At 53.1% G+C, this 19,934-nt stretch overlaps 1 protein-coding gene across 7 annotated transcripts in view; it reads right to left on the bottom strand.

Moving 5' to 3' along the window:
* The window catches only part of GULO (gulonolactone (L-) oxidase), a 33,198-nt gene extending 18,053 nt beyond the window's left edge, over nt 1-15,145 (bottom strand). For 3 of the 7 annotated variants that reach the window (XR_014825667.1, XR_014825668.1, XR_014825669.1), the window contains exons 1-6: nt 14,916-15,063; nt 13,892-13,993; nt 8,997-9,122; nt 7,659-7,753; nt 5,599-5,689; nt 3,006-3,191 (exon numbers count right to left, since the gene is read on the bottom strand). Coding sequence is in view for 3 of the 7 variants with exons in the window: in NM_001129948.1 (NP_001123420.1) it covers nt 3,006-3,191; nt 5,599-5,689; nt 7,659-7,753; nt 8,997-9,122; nt 13,892-13,993; nt 14,916-14,918 (603 nt within the window). In the remaining 4 variants the exon portion in view is untranslated. 7 annotated transcript variants of the gene reach the window in all.
* Nucleotides 15,146-19,934: the final 4,789 nt, after the last annotated feature.

Raw genomic sequence — 19,934 nt, 5'->3', positions numbered from 1 at the left:
AAACATCCCGGGCAAGAGCGAGGAGGAGCTGCCCTAAGGACGGTTTTCTGATTTGATCCCTTTTCCTTCCTTTATGGGCTTGTTTCCTCCGAGGGGAGCAGCCTGTGTCTCGGCTTCCCATCTCCAGCTGACTTCCTCCCAAGCTCTCCCTTCCCCTTGGACGGCCCATGAAAGGCTGGTCTGAGTGGAGAGAGCAAAAGTGAACTGAATGTGGGGCCATTGATTGCACACGCCTCCCTCGGAGTAAATCATAGGGCTGCAAATGCCACCCAACCTCTGCGCAGTCCCAAGCTGTGGCCTTGACTGGAGCTGGGAAGGCTGCCCGCGGGCGTGATGGATGCTGATGAGAGGCCTGGGCGCAGAGATGATGCTGGGCCTGCAGTGCGGGGTGGAGCAGCTGCTGCCTCAGGGGAGGGAGAGCATCCGCAGGGGACATGCTGACTTGCAGAAGAGTGGGAGCAGCAGGATTGGGCCCCACGAGCCCTCACAAGATGGGCTGAGGTCATGGGGAAACAAGATGGGCCTTCCCACCAGGGGTCATGGCCCTCCTTGAGAATAAGGCCCCAAAACGTCACCAGATGCTCCAGGGGAAAGAAAGAATGATGGAAGGGAGGACCCTCTATCTCCAGGGTGGGGGACGAAGTGGGGGCACAGTTTGGTGTGAAGCGCTGCACTGGTTTATAGAACATCAGAGCTGAAAAAGACCCTGAGATTTATCTCATCTGATCCACTTTTAAAAGACAAAGAAACCAGGGCTCGAAAACTTTGAAGGACTCGGTCAAGGTCACAGAGTGAGCTGCACAGTCAGGCTCAGGGGCCCTGCCTGCCTCCCCAGAGCCCTTTTGATATACTTGTTGAGCATTTACTCCTGTGTAATATTGTGTGTGTGTGTGTGTGTGTGTGTGTGTGTGTGTGTGTGTGTGTGTGTGTCTGGGGGGCGGGGGGGGGCAGTGCACAGCCTGAGCTAAGACTCTACGAGAACCAGGCCTTGGCTGGGGTCAATCTTAGTCGATCTCTGCCAGGTTAAAGGAGGAGCAAAAAGAGATGGGCCAGGAGTCAGGACACTCTTCATCCGCTCTGCCCTGATGCCTGATGAGGAACCTGGGAGCTGATATCCTCCTGGCCAAAAAGAAGCAGTCTCTTTGTCTCTGGGACAAAGTATTCAGCTTCAGAGTGAACAAGTTCTGCCCTCAGTGAGAGGCAGGAAAATAGATTCAACAACTAAGCAGGTGACAGCCCCTTTCAGGCCGCAGGTGGTCTCTGCTGCCCCTTTCTCTTCTTTGTCTGCGATGCCTCCTTAACCTGCCCACCGCTCCGCTGAGAGCATCCTCACCGAGGTCAGCAAGGGCCCCTGAGGACCAGACCCTGGTGGCGGTCCCTGCTTCCCCATGGCATTGGACTCTGTCGACTGCTCTGTCCTGGACGCTAAGCACTACGGCCTCCTCACCCAAACCCTCTCCCTGGGTGAACTCATCCATTCCCATGGTCAGTCACCTAGGGGGCTGAGGACCTCTGCTCGGGGCTGAATTGGGTCCACCCAAAATTCACATATTGAGCTCCTCATCCTCAGAATTTGACTATATTTGAAGATAGGTCCTGTTTGGCATGAACAAGAGGCCTCCGTCAGTCCCTCAACACTGGTCTGGGGGTTGTGGCTGGTTGAGGTAGGTCTGGGGTGGCTCCAGAGAGTTCAGAGTCCGGGATGGCTCCAGGCAGAGTCACGTGGACCAGTCCCATCCTCATGGGCTCCCTGTGTCATTGCCCAGGCAGCTCATTTGCCATTCAGGCTCAGCATTGATACTCAAGGGATGCAGGCTGCATCCACTAGAGCATCTGGGAATCGCTTTCTCAGCTGGAAACTGGGAGTTCTGGGGACAAATTGCCACCAAACACCATGCCTCTGAGTCAAGGGCCTTCTGGATTTAAGTCCTTTGCCTTGAGGTTTAATGCATTAGAAACTCCAATGGTAAGGATTTTAGACCAGGATCTAAATAACCATGTTTTCTATTTACCACTGACTGGGTACCACAGGGGGTATTTTTAATACTGAACTAGGACCTTATAGGTGCACCTAATTTAATTCTCAGATTCATTACTTTAAGGTAGACATGATTCTCTCTGTTTTTAGATGAGGAAACTGAGGCTCAGCAAGTTTAAATAACTGACTCAAGGTCACAGCTTGGAAGTGGTACTGCCAGCATTCAAGGCCAGGTCAATCTGATCCCCAACCCCACCAAAACCATATGGGCCAGTAGCGCTCACACCACTGTCAACTCCTTCTGTGCAGAGGGCCTTGTCACATTGAATGGTGAGGGTACAATGTAAGAACTTGAATGCCATGGAATTGTAACCATAGATTTGAGTCCTACAGCTTAGAATTACCATGAATAGATCCATGCCTGCCGGGCATTTCATTTCAGGCCTATTGCATGCTACCCATTTATCCACCCATCCAGTCATCCATCTCATCCATCCATCCATCACTATCCATCCAGTCATCCATCCGTCTATTGTCAATCATCCATCCATTTATCCACTCAGTCATCCATCCCTCCATCCATCTGGTCATCCAACCATTTGTTTGTCCATCTATTATCCATCCACTCATTCACTCAGTCATCCATCCATCCATCTCATCCATCCATTCATCTACTCACCCATCCATCCATCTGTCTATTGTCTAACATCCATCCATTTATTCACTCATCCATCCATCCAGCCAGCTACAACTAATCCACATAAGTTCTCATTCATTTAAAAACCACTGCTGTCCATCAAAAACCATCCTTTCTTCCCCGCATCATCTTAGTTCCTCTGAGCTTCCGTGACCTGCTCACAAAGGGATACTGCCAATCTCATAGGGCCAAGGCACGGCTGATGAGGGTAGCCCACTCCCCCATTCACGGCGCCTGCAGAGCTCCAGGGTGCTCTCAGGGGAGCAAGACACTTGTTATATGTCCTCCACTTATTTTCTGAGGCGGAGGGTGGCACACCAAAGACAGTACCTCTTTCAAGGTTGAGGGGAAGGTCGTCTCCTGCAAGTGGAACTGGGGCACACACTGCAGGGTTACAGTGAGGATGACCCCAAGGCAGCCCAGGTGTACCCGTGCCGCCTGGAACACCTCTGCGTTGCTAGACTCGGAGCACACAAGCACGGTCCCATCGGGCGTCAGCAGGGTCAGCTCCACCACCTGGCAGCGGGAGAAGAGCCACACTTCAGAACCCCAGCTGGCACTTCCCATAGCCTTTGGGTGAGGCCCTCACCTCCCTGTTTGTCCGTGGAGGTAAGGCCAGCTATCACTTGTTTCAGGAAGCCCACCATCATCTGGCTGAAGGGGACCTTCCCAGCTGGATCTCCAGGCCCTCAGTCTTGGGGGAGGGAGAAAGGGGAAATGGGGAAAGGAAGACTGTGTCCTGTGGCATCAGCCATCAACAAGGAGGGGCCCATCTGTCACATGCGGTTCCAGGGGACCCCAGTAGCTGGTCCTCTCGCCACTGCCTTGCTCATTCTGTGGCTTTCAGAGTCAAGGTGCAGTGAACTTATCCTCTGCCTGGAAGAAGTCTAAGATGAGACAGGCTACAAAGAGCCATGAGACCCTGGGTGGGGGTGCCTTGTGAAGGCAAAGAAAGGATGCCTATGCATCTGGGGGAGAGCCAGCCCTGCTGTCTCAACATGCAGCCCAGAGACCAGGGTCCCCTGTGGGCTCTCTGCCTGCTGCCCTGCTGGGCACCATCTCAGCCAAGCTGAGTCCATCTTCTCGTTCGGGGACCCACCCTTCTACTTGGCCACACCCACCCAGAAACCTCTGGTCTCTACAAGGAGTAGGGTGCCCAGGTAGAGACAGGTCAGGATCTTCAATATCTTTGCGTTTTGCCCCCATTTCCAGAGGAATCCTTTCACCGCCCCTTTCTGTACTTCTCCACCCTCTCCTACCTGCTAATTTGGATGGAAATTGCTTTTGACAGGTGCCACTGGTGCTGGGGTCTCAGGGTGAGAGAACGGAGAAAGCTGAACTAATTCTGATTAACTGGGACCAAGACCAGAGAGGAGGAACTGGCAGAAATGGGGCACGGTGGCCCTCTGTGGGAGTGAGGGCATCAGAATGATTTCTATAAAAACCAGACTTTGTCTGAGATCCAGGGCCGAGCATGATTGCTGGCAGTGAAACGCTCCAGCAGGGTCCGGCAACAATAAAGGTGGGCAAGGATTCACCAGCGGTGTGACCTGGGGCGTGTTATTCACCCTCTCTGTTTCCTCATCTATGAAAAGAGGATCATAACGATCTCAGAGAGAGTATGTTGAGCACCCAGCTAAGTGCCTGGCAACATGGACACTGAAGATGCCTGTCCCCTCATCTTGGTCCCTGCCACCATTATAAGGGGCAGAATTCAAGGGAGGAGCAAGCCCTCTCACTTCTATGGGGGCCAGTCCTATTCAGCTGGGCTTCCTAAGCCAAGTGGCCAGTAAGTCTCATGTGCATTTTGTTGTTGTTATTGTTTTTGTTTTTTTGTATTTTTAGGGCCACACCCACAGCATATGGAGGTTCCCAGGCTAGGGGTTGAATTGGAACTGCAACTTCTGGCCTACACCACAGCCACAGCAATGCGGGATCCAAGCCACGTCTGCGACCTACGCCACAGCTCACGGCAATGCTGGATCCTTAACCCACTGAGTGAGGGCAGGGATTGAACCTGAATCCTCATGGATACTAGTCAGGTTTATTACCTCTGAGCCACAATGGGAACTACCCCCACTCCCCTTCCCCCATCCCTAGCATTTAACAGCTGAGGTCATGTTGACCCCTTCTGGGTCAAGGAGTATTCTCCCAGGGCACAGCTAAAAATAGGGGTGTCCGAATTAAATAACTTGCCCATGTGCACATACCCAGTGCATGCTGGAGCCAGGTTTGGGGCCTAGGTCTGAGTCCTAACCCTGCACCCCCAAACTGGGGTCCTGAGAAGTTTAAGATATGCTTTTTGGTTTTTTTGGGGTTTTTTTGTTTTTTTGGTCTTTTTAGGGCCACGCCCACTGCATATGGAGGTTCCTAGGCTAGGGGATGAGTTGGAGCTGCAACTTCTGGCCTACACCACAGCCACAGCAACACCAGATCCTTAACCCAATGATTGAGACCAGGGATTGAACCCACATCCTCATGGATGCTAGTTGGGTTCGTTAACAGCTGAGCCACAATGGGAACTCCAAGAAATGCTTTTTGATGAAGGTCTGGTGTGGATCCCAGGCCCGCAGGTGCTGGGCTCCTTCCTGGCTCCCCTCCACTTGCTAACCTGGAAAGGCCCCTTGCCGTGCCTTGCTCCTGGCTCAGAACTTTCAATGGGGCTGCTCTGCTTGCCCTTTTCCACAGGGTGGCCAGGAGGCTCCTGAGAGGCAAGGGTGCCTTAACATGCACAAGGGCAACTTTGTCACCTGTGTCTGTGGGGGAAGATGAGTTTTAAGGTGAGACCGTGTTCTGAGTCTCTGGCGGAGGGAGACCTGGGTGCTTTGCGTTTGAAGGTTCCGCAGAACTGTGCAGACACAGTCAATGGAGCAGCTGCTTGTCCAGGAGCCACGGTGACGAGGGCCGAAGCAGGTGGACTCACCTGCGTGGCCAGGATGCCGTGCTTGATCCCTGTGTTGTGCGTCCCGGACCCAATGACGCCACCTGCAGTCACATCAGACACAGCTCCCAGGCTGGGCGTGGGGAGGGGGAGGGACAGGGGACACGTTAGGCTTCTGGGGACAATGCCCAGCCCCGGTTGTAGTGTGACACGCCTCAGAACAGAGTAGTTGATTTATCTCCTGCCTGGGACTCTCACCCCTGATTGACAGTGACTGTCTGATTGGCCAGCCCCCAGTCCCTGAGCCAGTTTCCTCATCTGGGGGGCCTGTCAGTGGGTCTGGTGGGAGCGGCTCCGCCTTGAGGGGAGGCCCGCCTGCTTGTGGGCTTTCTGCAGCCTACAATATCCCTCCGCCACCCTCCATCCGCCAACAATATCTTCTCCGATGACCAGAGGTCAAAATGCCCCCCGCTAAGACTTCCCCAGACTCAGCCTATCTAAGCCTGCAGAGCGCCCCCCCCCCCCCCGCCTCCGCAAGTCCGTGTCAGAATCCCACCCACACGGTCCCAGGGGCATCCAGAACAGGAGACTGTGTCACCCTCAGGGAAAACTACTTCGGAGTCCCCAGGGGCTCCGGGATAAAGCCTGCATCCCTCAGCCCAGCATCCCAGGGCCCGGGGAAGAATAAGAAGATTCTGTGCGCACAAGGGGCCAGATTCTGAAAGGGGAGTAGGACCCCTCCACTGGTGTGGGCTCTGAGGGCAGGAATTAGAAAGATGTGCCCAGATCTCAAGGTGCAGGAAAATGAATGCGTCAGGAGTTTAAAAAAGTCTTACTTCTCCAGACCTTTCAGCCCCCACTTTTTTCGTCTGTAAATGGGGGTTTCACTTCTTGCTGAGAGAGGGCAGTCAAGCCCTCAGCAGGGCAGCCTGCCACAGCTCTGTGCACCACCCCGGCCGCCCAGCCCCCAGCTACAGGCATTCCCAAGGTCCCCGCAGCATCCTTGGAGCTGGGGAGCCAGGTGGTCCCAGGATACATAGGGCGGGACAGCCAAACGTTTTGAGTGGCAGCTGAGCCCTGTGCCGGCAGCTCCTTGAGGAGGACTGGGTCCCCAGGGAGGTCAGAGAGGCATCAGGAACAGGGCACAGAGATGCTGCAGGGCCCAGAAGCAAGCCTGTGATGAACAGACAGGGCTGTAGTCATGGGTCACAGACTGCATCCTGCTATCTGCATGTGGCCCTGCATGTCCCACACGCTTTCTCTCCCTGGGGCTTTTGCTCATGCGGCTCCCTCTGTCTGAATCCCTCTCCTCCTCTCTTTTTTTCTGGTCCACACCTAGGCCTCTTTGGGGATTTAACCCAGAGGCCCTTCCTGCAGGGAGCCTGCCAAAACTGAATCTGGGCACCGCAAGCCCCCACCCCCGCCCTGAACACTTCTCTGACATTGAACCTCTAGCTCTGCGTCACGCCTGTCACTTTGTAGGGTCATCTGCCCCCCTGCTGGGAGCTCCTTGTGAGTGGGTCTGGGTTTTATTCATCCTGGCTTCTTCTGGGCCTGAACAAAGCATGCACATGATAGACACTCCATAAATGTCTGAGTTGCCAAGACCCTTGGAGAGGCAGAAACAGAATGGTTTTCAGAGTGAAAAGGTATGGGTGATGTCTCGGGGCCTGCAATAAGAAACCTGTGCAAATGGATCACCCACACTCAAAGACCAGCCACTGGCTTCTATTGTGGCAATATTCCACCATGAAGAGATTGCTACCTCCATAGCCAAAATACTTCTGCCACTTGTTTCTAATGGTTGAAATTCCACCATTAGTCATTCACTCCTTTGGTTATATTTGACTCCTATTTCAATGGAAACCCCCTGATATTAAGCTTGAGCACTCACTGATACCATGTTTGGATGGAGAAACAAGTGCAGCCACACATAGGTATATCAGGAAGCCCTGGGTCTCAATCAGCATGCTCCTCTCTTCCTCTGAGTGCTTATTTTGCATATCCCTTTATTAGGGTCCATATCATCTTGTTCTAAGTGCTGGCCAAGGCCAGGGAGGGAGTGGTCTATCCAGGGAAGGGGGAGAGGGGGTGGCTCTTACTTGGACAAGGCCAGGCCGTGTTTGTCCAGCTGTGGGTGCAGGTCAGCCAGGAGGATGCCGGCCTCCACCGTCACCTGCTTCTTCTCCATGTCCACCTGCAAGAGACCAGCACGGGCTGGGATGAGCTAGGCGGTCATGCAGCCTTCACCCCACAGCCATGCTTCATGTGAATGTGAGCAAGTCTGGCCCAGCCTGCAGTCAGCCCAAGCCCCCTCCCACTGCAGGCAGCCCAGGGGGGTGTGGGCAGGACCCTAGAGTGCCAGGGCTTTGGGAATCTGTGTAACCTTTCTTTTCCAGGGGGAGGAAATAAGGAGCAGGGAAGAGAAAGGATTTGCCCAAAGTCACGGCAGGGCTGGAACTAGCGCTCAAGTCTCCTAAGCCACGTGGGAAAATGGTGTCCTGGGCTTCCCACAGCCCCACTGGGAGGGAGGGGCAGTCTCTCTCCTTTTCACAGGGAGGAAACTGAATTTCAGGGACTTCAAGTCACTTGCTCAAGGTCACACAGATATCGGCAGCAGAACAGAGATGAGAATCCAAAGCACGCACTCGTTGTCCTGACCCTGAGCCCAGAGCCCAGCAAAGTCAATTGCTGGAGCCCAGTCCTCAGTAATTAGCGATCAGAGTTAATTACTGCCGTGATTGATGTCTCGACCGGAACATTGTCTACGGGGTGGAGACTCAACCTGAGCAAATTAGGAAATAAACAGTGGAAAGAAACCCAGGACTTCTGCTAGCAGGGCTGGGTGGAGGAGAGGGTACTTGGCAAAAATAATAGCTCAGGGAAGCTGGTCCTGTCAGGTGAGAACAAGTGCTTTCCTAACACATGGCACCCCTGTCTGGCCCTCATTTCCTGGGGCCCTCTCTGGATGCTGGTTGAATTCCACTGACAGACCCCAGCACAGAGTTCCTGTCAGATTCCTGAGCTGTGATAAGCTGTGTGACCTTAAGCAAGTCACTCCCCCTCTCTGATCTTGTTGCCTCATTTGTAAAACAGGTTAAGTGCTAATCCTTCCGGATTTGTCATTGTGAATCCACCTTTGGGGGCGCCCAACTGCCCTTGTTCTAAAGAAATGGAGAGGAGGGGAAGGCGAACATCCTCTCTGTGGCCACAAGGGGGCGCACAGGCCAGACAAGCGGCCCGAGCAAGCCTAGCGAGGGCCGCCCTGGAGGGGGATCATGGGCCAACCAGGAGTTGGGGTGTCACCTGAGGACTCAGGGGCAAGGAGAGGATCAGGCCTGAGGAAAAAGGCTAAGGAGTTCTCTCCCAGAGTCTGGGATGGAGGGGGCGGCTGTGGGGCTTGGGGCCAACAGAGGTGGGGAGACGAGGGCTCCGGGTACCTTGAGGACGCGGTTCATCTTGCCCATGTGGATCATGAAGCCGTCGGTGCAGGCGATGTCTGAGGGCGAGTGGCCACCGCCCACCACCTTCACCCGCTTGTTCTGCTGCCTGGCCAGCGCCAGCACCTGCCAAGGCAACACCTGCGTCAGCCCTGGCCCAGGCGTCTCTGTGTGGGGCAGCCCAGCCTCCCGGCTCTGCCCTCCCCGGCCTCTGAGGCTCTGCCTGCCTGGAGCCGAAGCGCAGGCCACCCCAGGAAGGAGCCAGAGAGAAAGGCCAGGAAGCAGGGGTGGGGGGTGGGGGTGGAGAAGCAAGGAAACAACCTAAAGTGGGGCTCCCCAATGCTCCCCAGAGCAGCCACTACACCTGATCACATTCCTCTCCAGGGCAGGACTTTTTCCAGGGCACCCGCCACCTTAAGAAGAAGGCCCAGGCTCCTCATGCTGCCCCACAGGGGCCTCCGCTGGCTCCTGGGCTGGAATGAAGGGTTCGGGGTTGGGGGACCAGAGAAGGAAGGAACCCTGGCTTGACTGGACTCTGTAACCCTGTGTCCACCTCAGGCCTGGCGGGGGTGGTCTTGAATGAAAAAGGAAATGAATGCAGGGTGTCACTTAAGTGAACCCCCTCTCTCTCTGTCTCTCTCATGTCTCTGCCCAAACACCCTCCCTCGTGGAGGGGACGCCCCGTCACATGATTTAGACCTCGAGGGGTTCCACGGTCAAGAAAGACTGAGAAATACTCCACAGCATTTGTCTCCCCCGCCTACACCCCATGTGTGAGGCACATTTAAGGCTATAGGGTCTATAATGAAGACATCTGTTTAGCACCACCTTCCTCAGGCCACTTGACCACACAGCCTTTTTTTTTTTTTTTTTTTTTTTTGGTCTTTTTGCTGTTTCTTGGGCTGCTCCCTTGGCATATGGAGGGTCCCAGGCTAGGGGTCCAGTTGGAGCTGTAGCCACCGGCCTACACCAGAGCCACAGCAACTCGGGATCTGAGCTGCGTCTGCGACCCACACCACAGCTCACGGCAATGCCAGATCCTTAACCCAATGAGCGAGGCCAGGGATCGAACCCACAACCTCATGGTTCCTAGTCGGATTCATTAACCACAGAGCCACAAACGGGAACTCCCCACACAGCTATTTTTATTTTCCTCCAGCCCTACCAGCCCTCTGGGGAAAGATGGGTCTGCACCTGCCCCCAGTGTTTGTCATTCATGGTCCTGCAGGCCTGCACATCAACAGCAGCCACCTCTGCTCTCGGCTCAGAATGGAGCCTGTCGCCTTGGCACTCAAGGCTCTCAGATCCATTCAAAGCCATTCTGCCTCCCGCCTTCCTCCCCTGCCCAAGCATCCTCAACGGCCAGGACTCTCCAGGCATCCCCTGCATTTCCCCTCGCTCACACCGCCCTTCCCCAGCTCCCTGGTGAGCTCCTGTTCATCCTCCAGCGCCTAGCTCAGTGACCACTTTCCTGAAGGAGAGGTTGGTGGCTTTGAATCCTGGTTTGAATCCCAGATCTGACCCTTACTCATATGGGAAAACTACAAAGTCTCTCTGAGCCTCAATTTGCCCATCTGCCAAATGGGGCTGATAATCACCACCTCATAGGTATAAGTATGCGTGGGGATGATGGGAACATGAACATGAAGCAGGCGGTGCTGATCACTTAGTTGTGACCATGTCTTTCCCACTGCTCTCCTCCGAGTACTGCCTCCCACCATGTGCGCAGACTTAAGCCATGCGCACACAGGCAGAGGGGTTGTTTCCATTCTCTGTGCTCTGGGGTTAGCTGTGTGCAGCCTGTCTTAGGGGAAGCCTTTTAAAAGCAGAGGTTGGGGAGTTCCCGTCGTGGTGCAGTGGTTAACGAATCCAACTAGGAACCATGAGGTTTTGGGTTTGATCCCTGGCCTTGCTCAGCGGGTTAAGGATCAGGTGTTGCCATGAGCTGTGGTGTAGGTGGCAGATGCGGCTCGGATCCCACGTTGCTGTGGCTCTGGCATAGGCCAGTGGCTACAGCTCTGATTTGACCCCTAGCCTGGGAACCTCCATATGCCGCGGGAGTGGCCCTAGAAAAGGCAAAAAGACCAAAAAATAAATAAATAAAAAATAAATAAAGGCAGAGGTTGGGGCTAATGTATTCATTCATTCTTTCACTCACTCATTCATTCAACAAATATTCCTTAAGTGCTTCCCATGTGCCAGGCAGAGGGCTGGATGCTGAGGATAAAATGGAAAATAGGACAAATATGGCCTATGCCCTTATGAAGAAGAGGGATAAAAGCGTGAAAATGCTCATGCCAACAAAAGAACTGCAGGTATTGAATGTGCAATGAAAGAAAGAAAGAAGCGGAGTTCCCTGGTGGCTCAGGGGGTTAAGGATCTGGTGGGTTGTCCCTGCTGTGGCTTATTTTGCCTGGCCTGGGAAACTTCAGCATGCCTCAGGTGCAACCAAAAGAAGAAGAAAAAGAAATAACAAGGAGCCCAGACAGAGAAGACAGGGACATACTCAGATGAGGTGGTCTGGGAAGCCTCTGAGGAGATTTACCACGAGACCTAAAGAATGAAAAGGAGTTGGTCCTGTGAAAAATGCAGGGACAGGCATCTCAGGCAGGGGGAACAGCAAGTGCTAAGGCACAGAGGTAGGAAAAACTTGGTTTGTCCTGGAAGAACCACATGTCTGGGAGGTAGTGAGCCAGGGGCAAAGGGACTTTAGGGAGGCCAGAGAGACACCCAGAGGATGCCCAGCCTTGGAGTCAGGAGTTGGGGTTTTGTTCCACACACAATGAAAGCCTCTGAAGGGCAAGGAAGTAACCCAATTCACCTTACATTTTAAGAAAAGTACTTTTACTGACTGTGGAAGAGTATTCGAGGGAGGAAGGAATTGAAGCCCGGATATCAGGGGTGAGGTCGCCACAGGCCAGGAAAGGTGAGGAAGGGATGGTGGCCTGGGCTCATAGAGTGATGATGGTGCAGGAGAGAAGGACGTGGGCTCTAGAAACTTCCGAGACAGGACTTGAATTCAGATAGGGGCTGTGAGCTTAAGTTTGGCACTTGCCATCAGCCTCTACATGGAGTAAAACATGAGCCACGGCAGCTGCTGACCCACAGCGCCCCCTGAGCAGAGCTCAGCGTGGAGACCAGGAGTGAGACACTCGGTGCTCTGGGGAAACTGGAAGAACAGGTCTTCAGATAGATATTTTAGGAGACTATTCTATGAGCCCAAATCTTGCATCTCCTCATATCTAGAAAAACACTAAAACCCACCAACGATGACAGATGTCTGCGACTGTCAGGAACCTTTGCCAGACCAGCAGCAAACCTCTGTAAGAGGTGGGCCTGGCTGCGGGCGCCTCCCCCTTTGCCTTTGGGACATAATCCTGATACTGCCTCTTTCTGCTTTGGGACAGTAGTTCCGAGATAGCTCTGAAATACTGCCTCCTGGGCTGTCTTTAGTGGGCAAAACAAAAGAGGTCATGGTCAACTGGGAGAATGGCCACTCCCAAGGGTGAGCCCATGAGACCTGAGGGAACTCGGGAACCGCATAGCAAAGGAGTGATTCCTCTAAGCCCAGGCCTTCACCTCTTCCCAAAGAAACGGGTTTTCTGTAAATCTTTTGTTTTCCTACTAGCTTCCCCTTTGTTGCAAAAACTCATATATCCCAGCTTCCCCCCTCGCCTCCTTGGAGCAGTTTCGCGGGGCTACCTGAGGTGCTGTCTCCTGGGCTTAAGTCCTAATTTCACACCAAATAAAACTGAACTCTCAACTTTCAGGTTATACTTTTTTTTTTAGTTGACAAGGCAAATAAAGAAGGGACACTGGGGAGTTCCTGTTGTGGCTCAGCAGGTTAAGAACTTGACATAGTGTCCATGAGGATTTGAGTTCGATCCCTGGCTGTGGTGTAGGCTAGCAGCTGCAGATCCAATTCGACCCCTAGCCTGGGAACTTCCATATGCCACAGGTGCAGCTGTAAAAATAAAAATAAATTTTTAAAAAGAAGGGACACTGACCTGCTTCTGGGCTTCTAGTTTGAGTAACCAAGTGGTTGGTACAAAGACAGGGAAGACTACAATAGAACAGTCTGGAGGCAAACAAACATTGAAAACATTTTGAGCACATAGGGAGTTCCCGTCATGGCGAAGCAGAAACAAATCCGACTAGGAACCATCAGGTTGTGGGTTCAATCCGTGGCCTCGCTCAGTGGGTTAAAGATCTGGCGTTGCCGTAAGCTGTGGTATAGGTTGCAGCTGCAGCTCGGATCCGGCATTGCTGTGACTCTGGTGTAGGCCGACAGCAGCAGCTCCGATTCGACCCAAAGCCTGGGAACCTCCATATGCCAATGGTGCGGCCCTAAAAAGACAAAAGACAAAAAGAAAAAAAAAAGAAAAAAAAAAAGAAAACATTTTCAGCATATAAATTTGTGGGTTTTTTTTTTTTTTTGGTCTTTTTAGGGCTGCATCTGCGGCATATGGAAGTCCCCAGGCTAGGGGTCGAATCAGAGCCGCAGTTGCCAGCCTACACCACAGCCACAGCAATGCGGGATCGGAGCCACATCTGTGATCTATACCACAGCTCACGGTAACACCAGATCTTCAACCCACTGAACGAAGCCAGGGATCAAACCTGCATCTTCATGGATACTAGTCGGGTTCTAAACCTCCTGAACCACAACAGGAACACCTGCGATGTCTTTGAAAGAAGCCGCATGTGAATCTGCCGTTCACAGAAGAGACCTCCAGCTGGAGGCAACCTCACGGAGCTATCGCCTGGCCAGCAGTTCTGGGTCTTAGCCAGGAAATCCACCTTCCTCGTCTCTGAGGCAGCCTGGTCCACAGGGACGGGATGGAGCCAGCGGTCCAGCGGCCGGGCTCTGAGCCCGAGCTGGGATGCACACTCACCTCTCTGATCTCCTCCACGGATGTGGGCTGATAGTACATCTCAGGGCAGCAGCCATAGGTCTTTGCCCAGTTTTGGAACTTGACCCCTTTGTGCCCATGGACCTGGAATAGGACAAAATCCAGATCACTGCCCACATGTGGCCCTGGGCTGCCCTGACCCCCACCCACTGTCCCTCCATTGTAGAGACGGGAAGCTGGGGCTGTGGCGCTGAGCCAGGCTCCCGCTCTGCTCTCATCTCCCCTCAGGGTCACTGGGAAGGTTAAACACGCACTGGGAGCTCTAAGGCCAGGCATCCATGCCTGGAGGACTTCCCGCTACCCTCCCTCTGGGTCCCCCAGTGAGGGGCACAGATCACACAGAAAACCCCACTACTCTTAGGAGAAGGGGGCTAGGAAAGATGAGGGGTGCAGCCCGAGAAAGCAGGACTGGGGGTCCTGCCCCGTCTCCGAGGGCCCCGGTAGAAGGTGCACTGGGCCCAGAAGCCTGACTGGGGAAGGGGCTGCATGAGCGGGGCTGGTGGCCTGAGAAGGAACGGAACTCCAACCTTCTCTGCCAGCCTTCTCCCCCAGGAAGGAGCATGTCTGGGAGACTCCATGGCAGCCTTTCCTGACCTCGAGGCCACCCCAAGTGGCCTTGGGGAAAAGACTCCCATTTGTGAGGTCCATATTGTATGCTGGGCACTGTTCTGGGATCCTCCATATGTCATATCTTATTTAGGCCTCACGATAAACACAATGAAATGGGTAATATTCCTCTCATTTTCAGGAGCAGAAACCAAGGCCCAGAGAGGTGGAATAACTTCCCCAAACTCACACAGCAACCAAGTAAAGACACTGGAATCCAACCCAGGCTTTCCTCTCCATCCCTTCCCCATACCCCAGTGCCTCCCTAGAGCCTTGACTGCAATTCAGGAGCTTCCCCTAGCCTCCCCTTGGCCCCACACCTTGCCCTCCTAGGCCAGGTTCATGGGCGCAGCCTGGACGCAGACCAGCTGGGCTGACCGGCCATGCCATGTGGTCCTACCATGGCTCCAGCGGTGGGTCAGTGGCCTTGGCTGACTGGCTTCCTCCAGGAACAGAGCACTGGGCAGCAGGGCACAGAGGGGCTGAGACCAGCAGCACGATGACAGAGACCGCAGAAACTCAGGCCTGGCTCTGCCGCTGCTGCACACAGAGGGGCTTGGAGCCCCAGCCAAGGTGGATAAACAGTGTGACCACAGGCTCCACCCAGACAAACAGCGGCTCAGGCCTGCCCCCTGCCCCGGGGCCCCTCAGGCAGCAAGGTGGAAAGGCAGAGTTTCCAGGGTATCTGCCTTCTTCTTGCAAGCTGTTTACCTCTGATCCCAAGTCTGGGCATTCTAGAGCTGAAAGACTCCCCCCACCCCACCATCCACCCCCCTCACCCCCGGCCTGGAAACTGGATCCTTAATACCACGGGTTGGGGAGGCCGTTTATTTGTTCATTTGTCACTTCATTTGTCAGAGCTGGGGATGAATAGACCAGGCCACCCACCACTACAGGGAGACAGAATGGGATGCTGTAGCAGTAAGAGGGACAGGTGACACTCAGCCCAGGCAGACGTCTAGCTGAGATCTTCCCTTCCTCAGACTTTGGGGAAGGCAGACCAGGGTTCCTCTTCCATGCTTTGCTGGTTAACCTCTGTGAACCTGTCTTCTCTTCAGTAAAGTGGGGGCCTTTTTGCCTAATACGCTGAGTGGACATAAAGGTTAGCGCAGAGGTCTGGGAAGCACTGGGATGCGATCGGAGCTTGAAATGGTATCAGGCTCTTGCACTGGCCCCCAGCTTCAGGCTTGTGGAAACAGGTTGCTCGGGATGTTCCTGTCCACATCGCCGCCCCTTGGCTCCGTGCCTGGCCCGGCTCCAGCCTCCAAGGCACATTTGTGCAACGAACAGTTTAATGAATCACGGAGTGTCTTGGCTTATCAGATCTCTCCCAGCCAAGAGCTGGGCTCTAGTGGAAAGCATGGGGTTTTGGAGGCAAGGCCAGATTGGAGCAGCCGAGCTTGGAGTCAGATACACACAGGAGTCCTGGAAACAGGGGGTAGGTATCAGAGTCACAACTGTGTCCCCCAGACCAAGATCTCCAGCAGCGGCTGGGGAAGTGGAGCTGAGGTGGGTGTGGCAGCCACGTGCTTCCCACAGGGAAATCCCAGCTCGTAGAGATACTGTTGTTTATAATCACTGAGAGCAGTTCAACGGCAGAAAGACAAGTCCCAGGGCCACGGACAAGTGAGGAATCTGCAGAGCTCAGGGCCGCAGAGAAGCGCTGGCAGCAGTGTTATGGGCTGAGTTTTGCCTGTGCCCCTCCCCCACCCCCAAGTTTCTAGGTTGAAGCCTTAACCCCCAGGACCTGGGAATGTGACTACATTTGGAGATAGGGTGTTTAGAAGTCATGGAGTTAACATGAGGTCATTAGGATGGGTCCTGATCCAATATCACTGTGTCGAGATAAGCGATTAGGGCACAGACACTAGAGGCCAGGCCGTGTGAGGACAGAAGAGGACGACTGACTACAAGCCCAGGAGAGACGCCTCAGGGAAAACCAACCCCGCCCAGAGCTTGGTCTTGGACTTCCAGCCTCCGGAGCTATGAGACAATAAATGCCTGTGTTGGACCCACTTGGTCTGTGGTTCTTTGCTGTGGCCACCTAAGCATGTTGCCTGCAAGCCCCCGTGCTGGGGTCTCCACCGAGGCCTTTGTGAGGGACAAGAGCCAGGCCTCTAGCCCCTGTGCTGTTTCCCTTGGGTGGTCCTTGATGGAAGTCAGGGCTGGTATGCTCTAGGCTGCCAGCTCCATCACTGGAGGGAGGAGAGCTAGGGGCCCCTCTCCCCAGACCCCCACCTGAGAGGGAGGGCTTGGTCTCAGTGAGGAGGCCTAGGGGAGAAAGCACCTGTCAGCTGGGTTACTGTCCTTTTCCAGGGGGTCCTGGAAGGGGATCCAGGGGCTGGGGTCACCAGGCAGGGTGTGCTGAGCATCAAGCCAGGAGGGCAAAGAAGCCCACGGCAAGGAGGGGAGGGGACAGCCTGATGGCACCCCAAATAAACATTCCCACTCGCCCTCAAGCCCTGTCTCCACAACTTCTGGCAAAGTGTGTTCTGCGCCCACTCACAAAATGCCACTTCACCCTTTGGGTGAACGCTTTTGGAGGCAGGCTGTTCTGGAAGCCGGCTGCTGCGGGTGTGGGAGGGCCTGGGCTGGGCCCCAGAACTGCCCGGGTCTCCCTTTCCTCCTCTGCGGAGATCGCCAGGGGCCTGGAGTCCCTCTCCAGGCTCTTTTTCCTCACCCTGTGCTATTGTCCTTGCAAGGTGCGCTTCCTCCCTCAGCCCCAAGCCTATGGCATCAATTTTATAAACTGCCTTTATGGAAAAAAATAAAACGACATGGAAAGAAAATATAAGGATCAGCAAAAACGGGGTGTATCAGTTAATTCAATCTGCAGTGCTACCCTTTCACCTTGGAGTTGAGGTCGATGGTTTATTGCTCATTTCTTCTTGTCTGAAGGACTCAGCTTGTTCCATACTTGCTGAGTCTTTACTTTCTCAAATGTTTGTCGCAGGGAGAATAATGCCACTATCTTAGTGGTCACTAGAGCTTGTTTATTTATTTCTTTACTCTTTTCCTTTCTTGTATGTTAGTCAATGAAAATATGACCTTAATATACAACGCGTACGTGGAAACTTCCCACATTTATTTGAAACACTGTGAGCCTTTGGAAGAGTGTTTAATAACTTCTGATCCACAGATATTCCTTCCTTTGTCCTATTTGGCCAGCTCATTCTCTGTAAAAAGGCATAAAGAGGAGTTCCCGTCGTGGCTCAGTGGTTAACAAATCCGACTAGGAACCATGAAGTTATGGGTTCGATCCCTGGCCTTGCTCAGTGGGTTAAGGATCTGGCGTTGCCTTGAGCTGTGGTGTAGGCCGCAGACACAGCTCGGATCCTGCATTGCTGTGGCTGTGGTATAGGCTGGCGGCTACAGCTCTGATTAGACCCCTAGCCTGGGAACCTCCATATGCCGCGGGAGCGGCCCCAGAAAAAGGCAAAAAGACAAAAAAAACAAAACAAAACAAAAAAACAATGGAATTCCAGGGGTTGCTCAGTGGGTTAAGAACCTGACTAGTATCCATGAGGATTCAAGTTCAATCCCTGGCCTCACTCAGTGGGTTAAGGATCCAGCATTGCTGTGAGCTGTGGTGTAGGTCACAGATGCAGTTTGGATCCCACCTTGCTACAGATGCAGCTCCAATTCGACTCCTAGCCTGGGACCTTCCATATGCTGCAGGTGTGGCCATAATAATAAAAAAGAAAAAGAAAAAAAAAAACTTTAGTAAAGTGAGCTTACAACCTGCAGAATGGGAGAGAATATTTGCAAATAATCTATCATTATAAGGAATTAATATCCAGAATATATATTGGATTGAATAAACAAGATGTAGAATACACATACAATTGAATATTATTCAGCCTTAAAAAGGAAGGAAATTCTGGGAGTTCCCGTCGTGGCGCAGTGGTTAACGAATCCGACTAGGAACCATGAGGTTGGGGGTTCGGTCCCTGCCCTTGCTCAGTGGGTTAACGATCCGGCGTTGCCGTGAGCTGTGGTGTAGGTTGCAGACACGGCTTGGATCCCGCGTTGCTGTGGCTCTGGTGTAGGCCAGCGGCTATGGCTCCAATTCGACCCCTAGCCTGGGAAACTCCATATGCCGCGGGAGCGGCCCAAGAAATAGCAAAAAGACAAAAAAAAAAAAAAAAAAAAAAGGAAGGAAATTCTGACATTAGGATACAACATGGATGAATCTTGAGGACCACAGAGCCTCAGAGCAAGCCTCTCCAGAATGTGTTACTTTTGCATGAGAAGCTCGAAGCAATAGAGACCCTGTGGGTTCAAAAGAAACTACTGTCCTTCCCTTAACTACTTAGAAGAATTTAAACTGGGAATTTTTCCCAGAAAAAAACTCCTACAATGGCTGAGAAAGCATTTTATCATTTGTGCCCAAATGGATTTCTTTGAACAGCGAGGCATGATATTTGCCACCCAACTCTTGTTGCAAAAACATTTGAGCTTCTGACCTACATAGTTTGACCACTGTTTGCTTTTAATTTGTGCTCATGGTAACGCCAGTGCGAACAAGTGGGACTTAGAGCCACTTCTAGGCCTAAAACCAGGGGTTCATTACACCCTAAGACAGACAGAAATAGCTTTTTGTCACATGCTCCAAAAGACTCGCTTTTAGAAGACGTTTCTCCTGGAAACCTCGGACACTGCTAGTTGACAGCCGCTGAAAGAGGACAGAGCTTGTGGGTGATCTCAGTGCCTTGGGAGAGCTCCAGGAACCCCCTGGCATGGGGGTGTGAGAAAGAACACAGGGTCTGCCATGTCTCTCTCTTTTTTTTTTGAGCAGCACCTGCAGTACATGGAGGTTCCCAGGCTGGGGGTCAAATCAGAGCTGCAGCTGCTGACCTACACCACAGCTCATGGCAACGCCAGATCCTTAACCCATTGAGCAAGGCCAGGGATCGAAACCCCCTCCTCAGGTATACTAGTCAGGCTCTTAACCTCCTGAGTCACAACAAGAACTCCTGTCGTGACCCTTCTTTGTCTTTTTGTCTTTTTAAGGCCAAACCCGCGGCATATGGAGGTTCCCAGGCTAGAGGTTCTAATTGGAACTGTATCAGCCGGCCTCCGCCAGAGCCACAGCAATGTGGGACCCCAGCTGCATCTGCGACCTACACCACAGCTCATGGCAACGCCAGATCCTTAACCCACTGAGCAAGGCCAGGGATCGAACCCGTGTCCTCATGGATGCTAGTCAGGTTCATTACTAGCTTAGGCACAACAGGAACTCCCTGCCACGACTCTTTTAAAAAGCTATTTCCCTCCACAGAGGCAGATACGCTTGTCATTGATGCCCTTTGCAGCCATGCAATAAAAATAACATTTTAAAATCAAATCAATTTGAACATACTTCAAACAAGTTGTACATAAAGGGGCACCTGAAAGGTATTTTGAGGAATGACCTAAA

This window comes from Sus scrofa, chromosome 14 (genome assembly GCF_054392235.1).
Source record: "Sus scrofa isolate SSC_HxYL_T2T_F1_AM1 chromosome 14, Sscrofa_HxYL_maternal_Yorkshire_Landrace_v2.0, whole genome shotgun sequence".
NCBI lineage: Eukaryota > Metazoa > Chordata > Mammalia > Artiodactyla > Suidae > Sus > Sus scrofa.
This window is presented reverse-complemented; position numbering and strand designations above follow the sequence as displayed.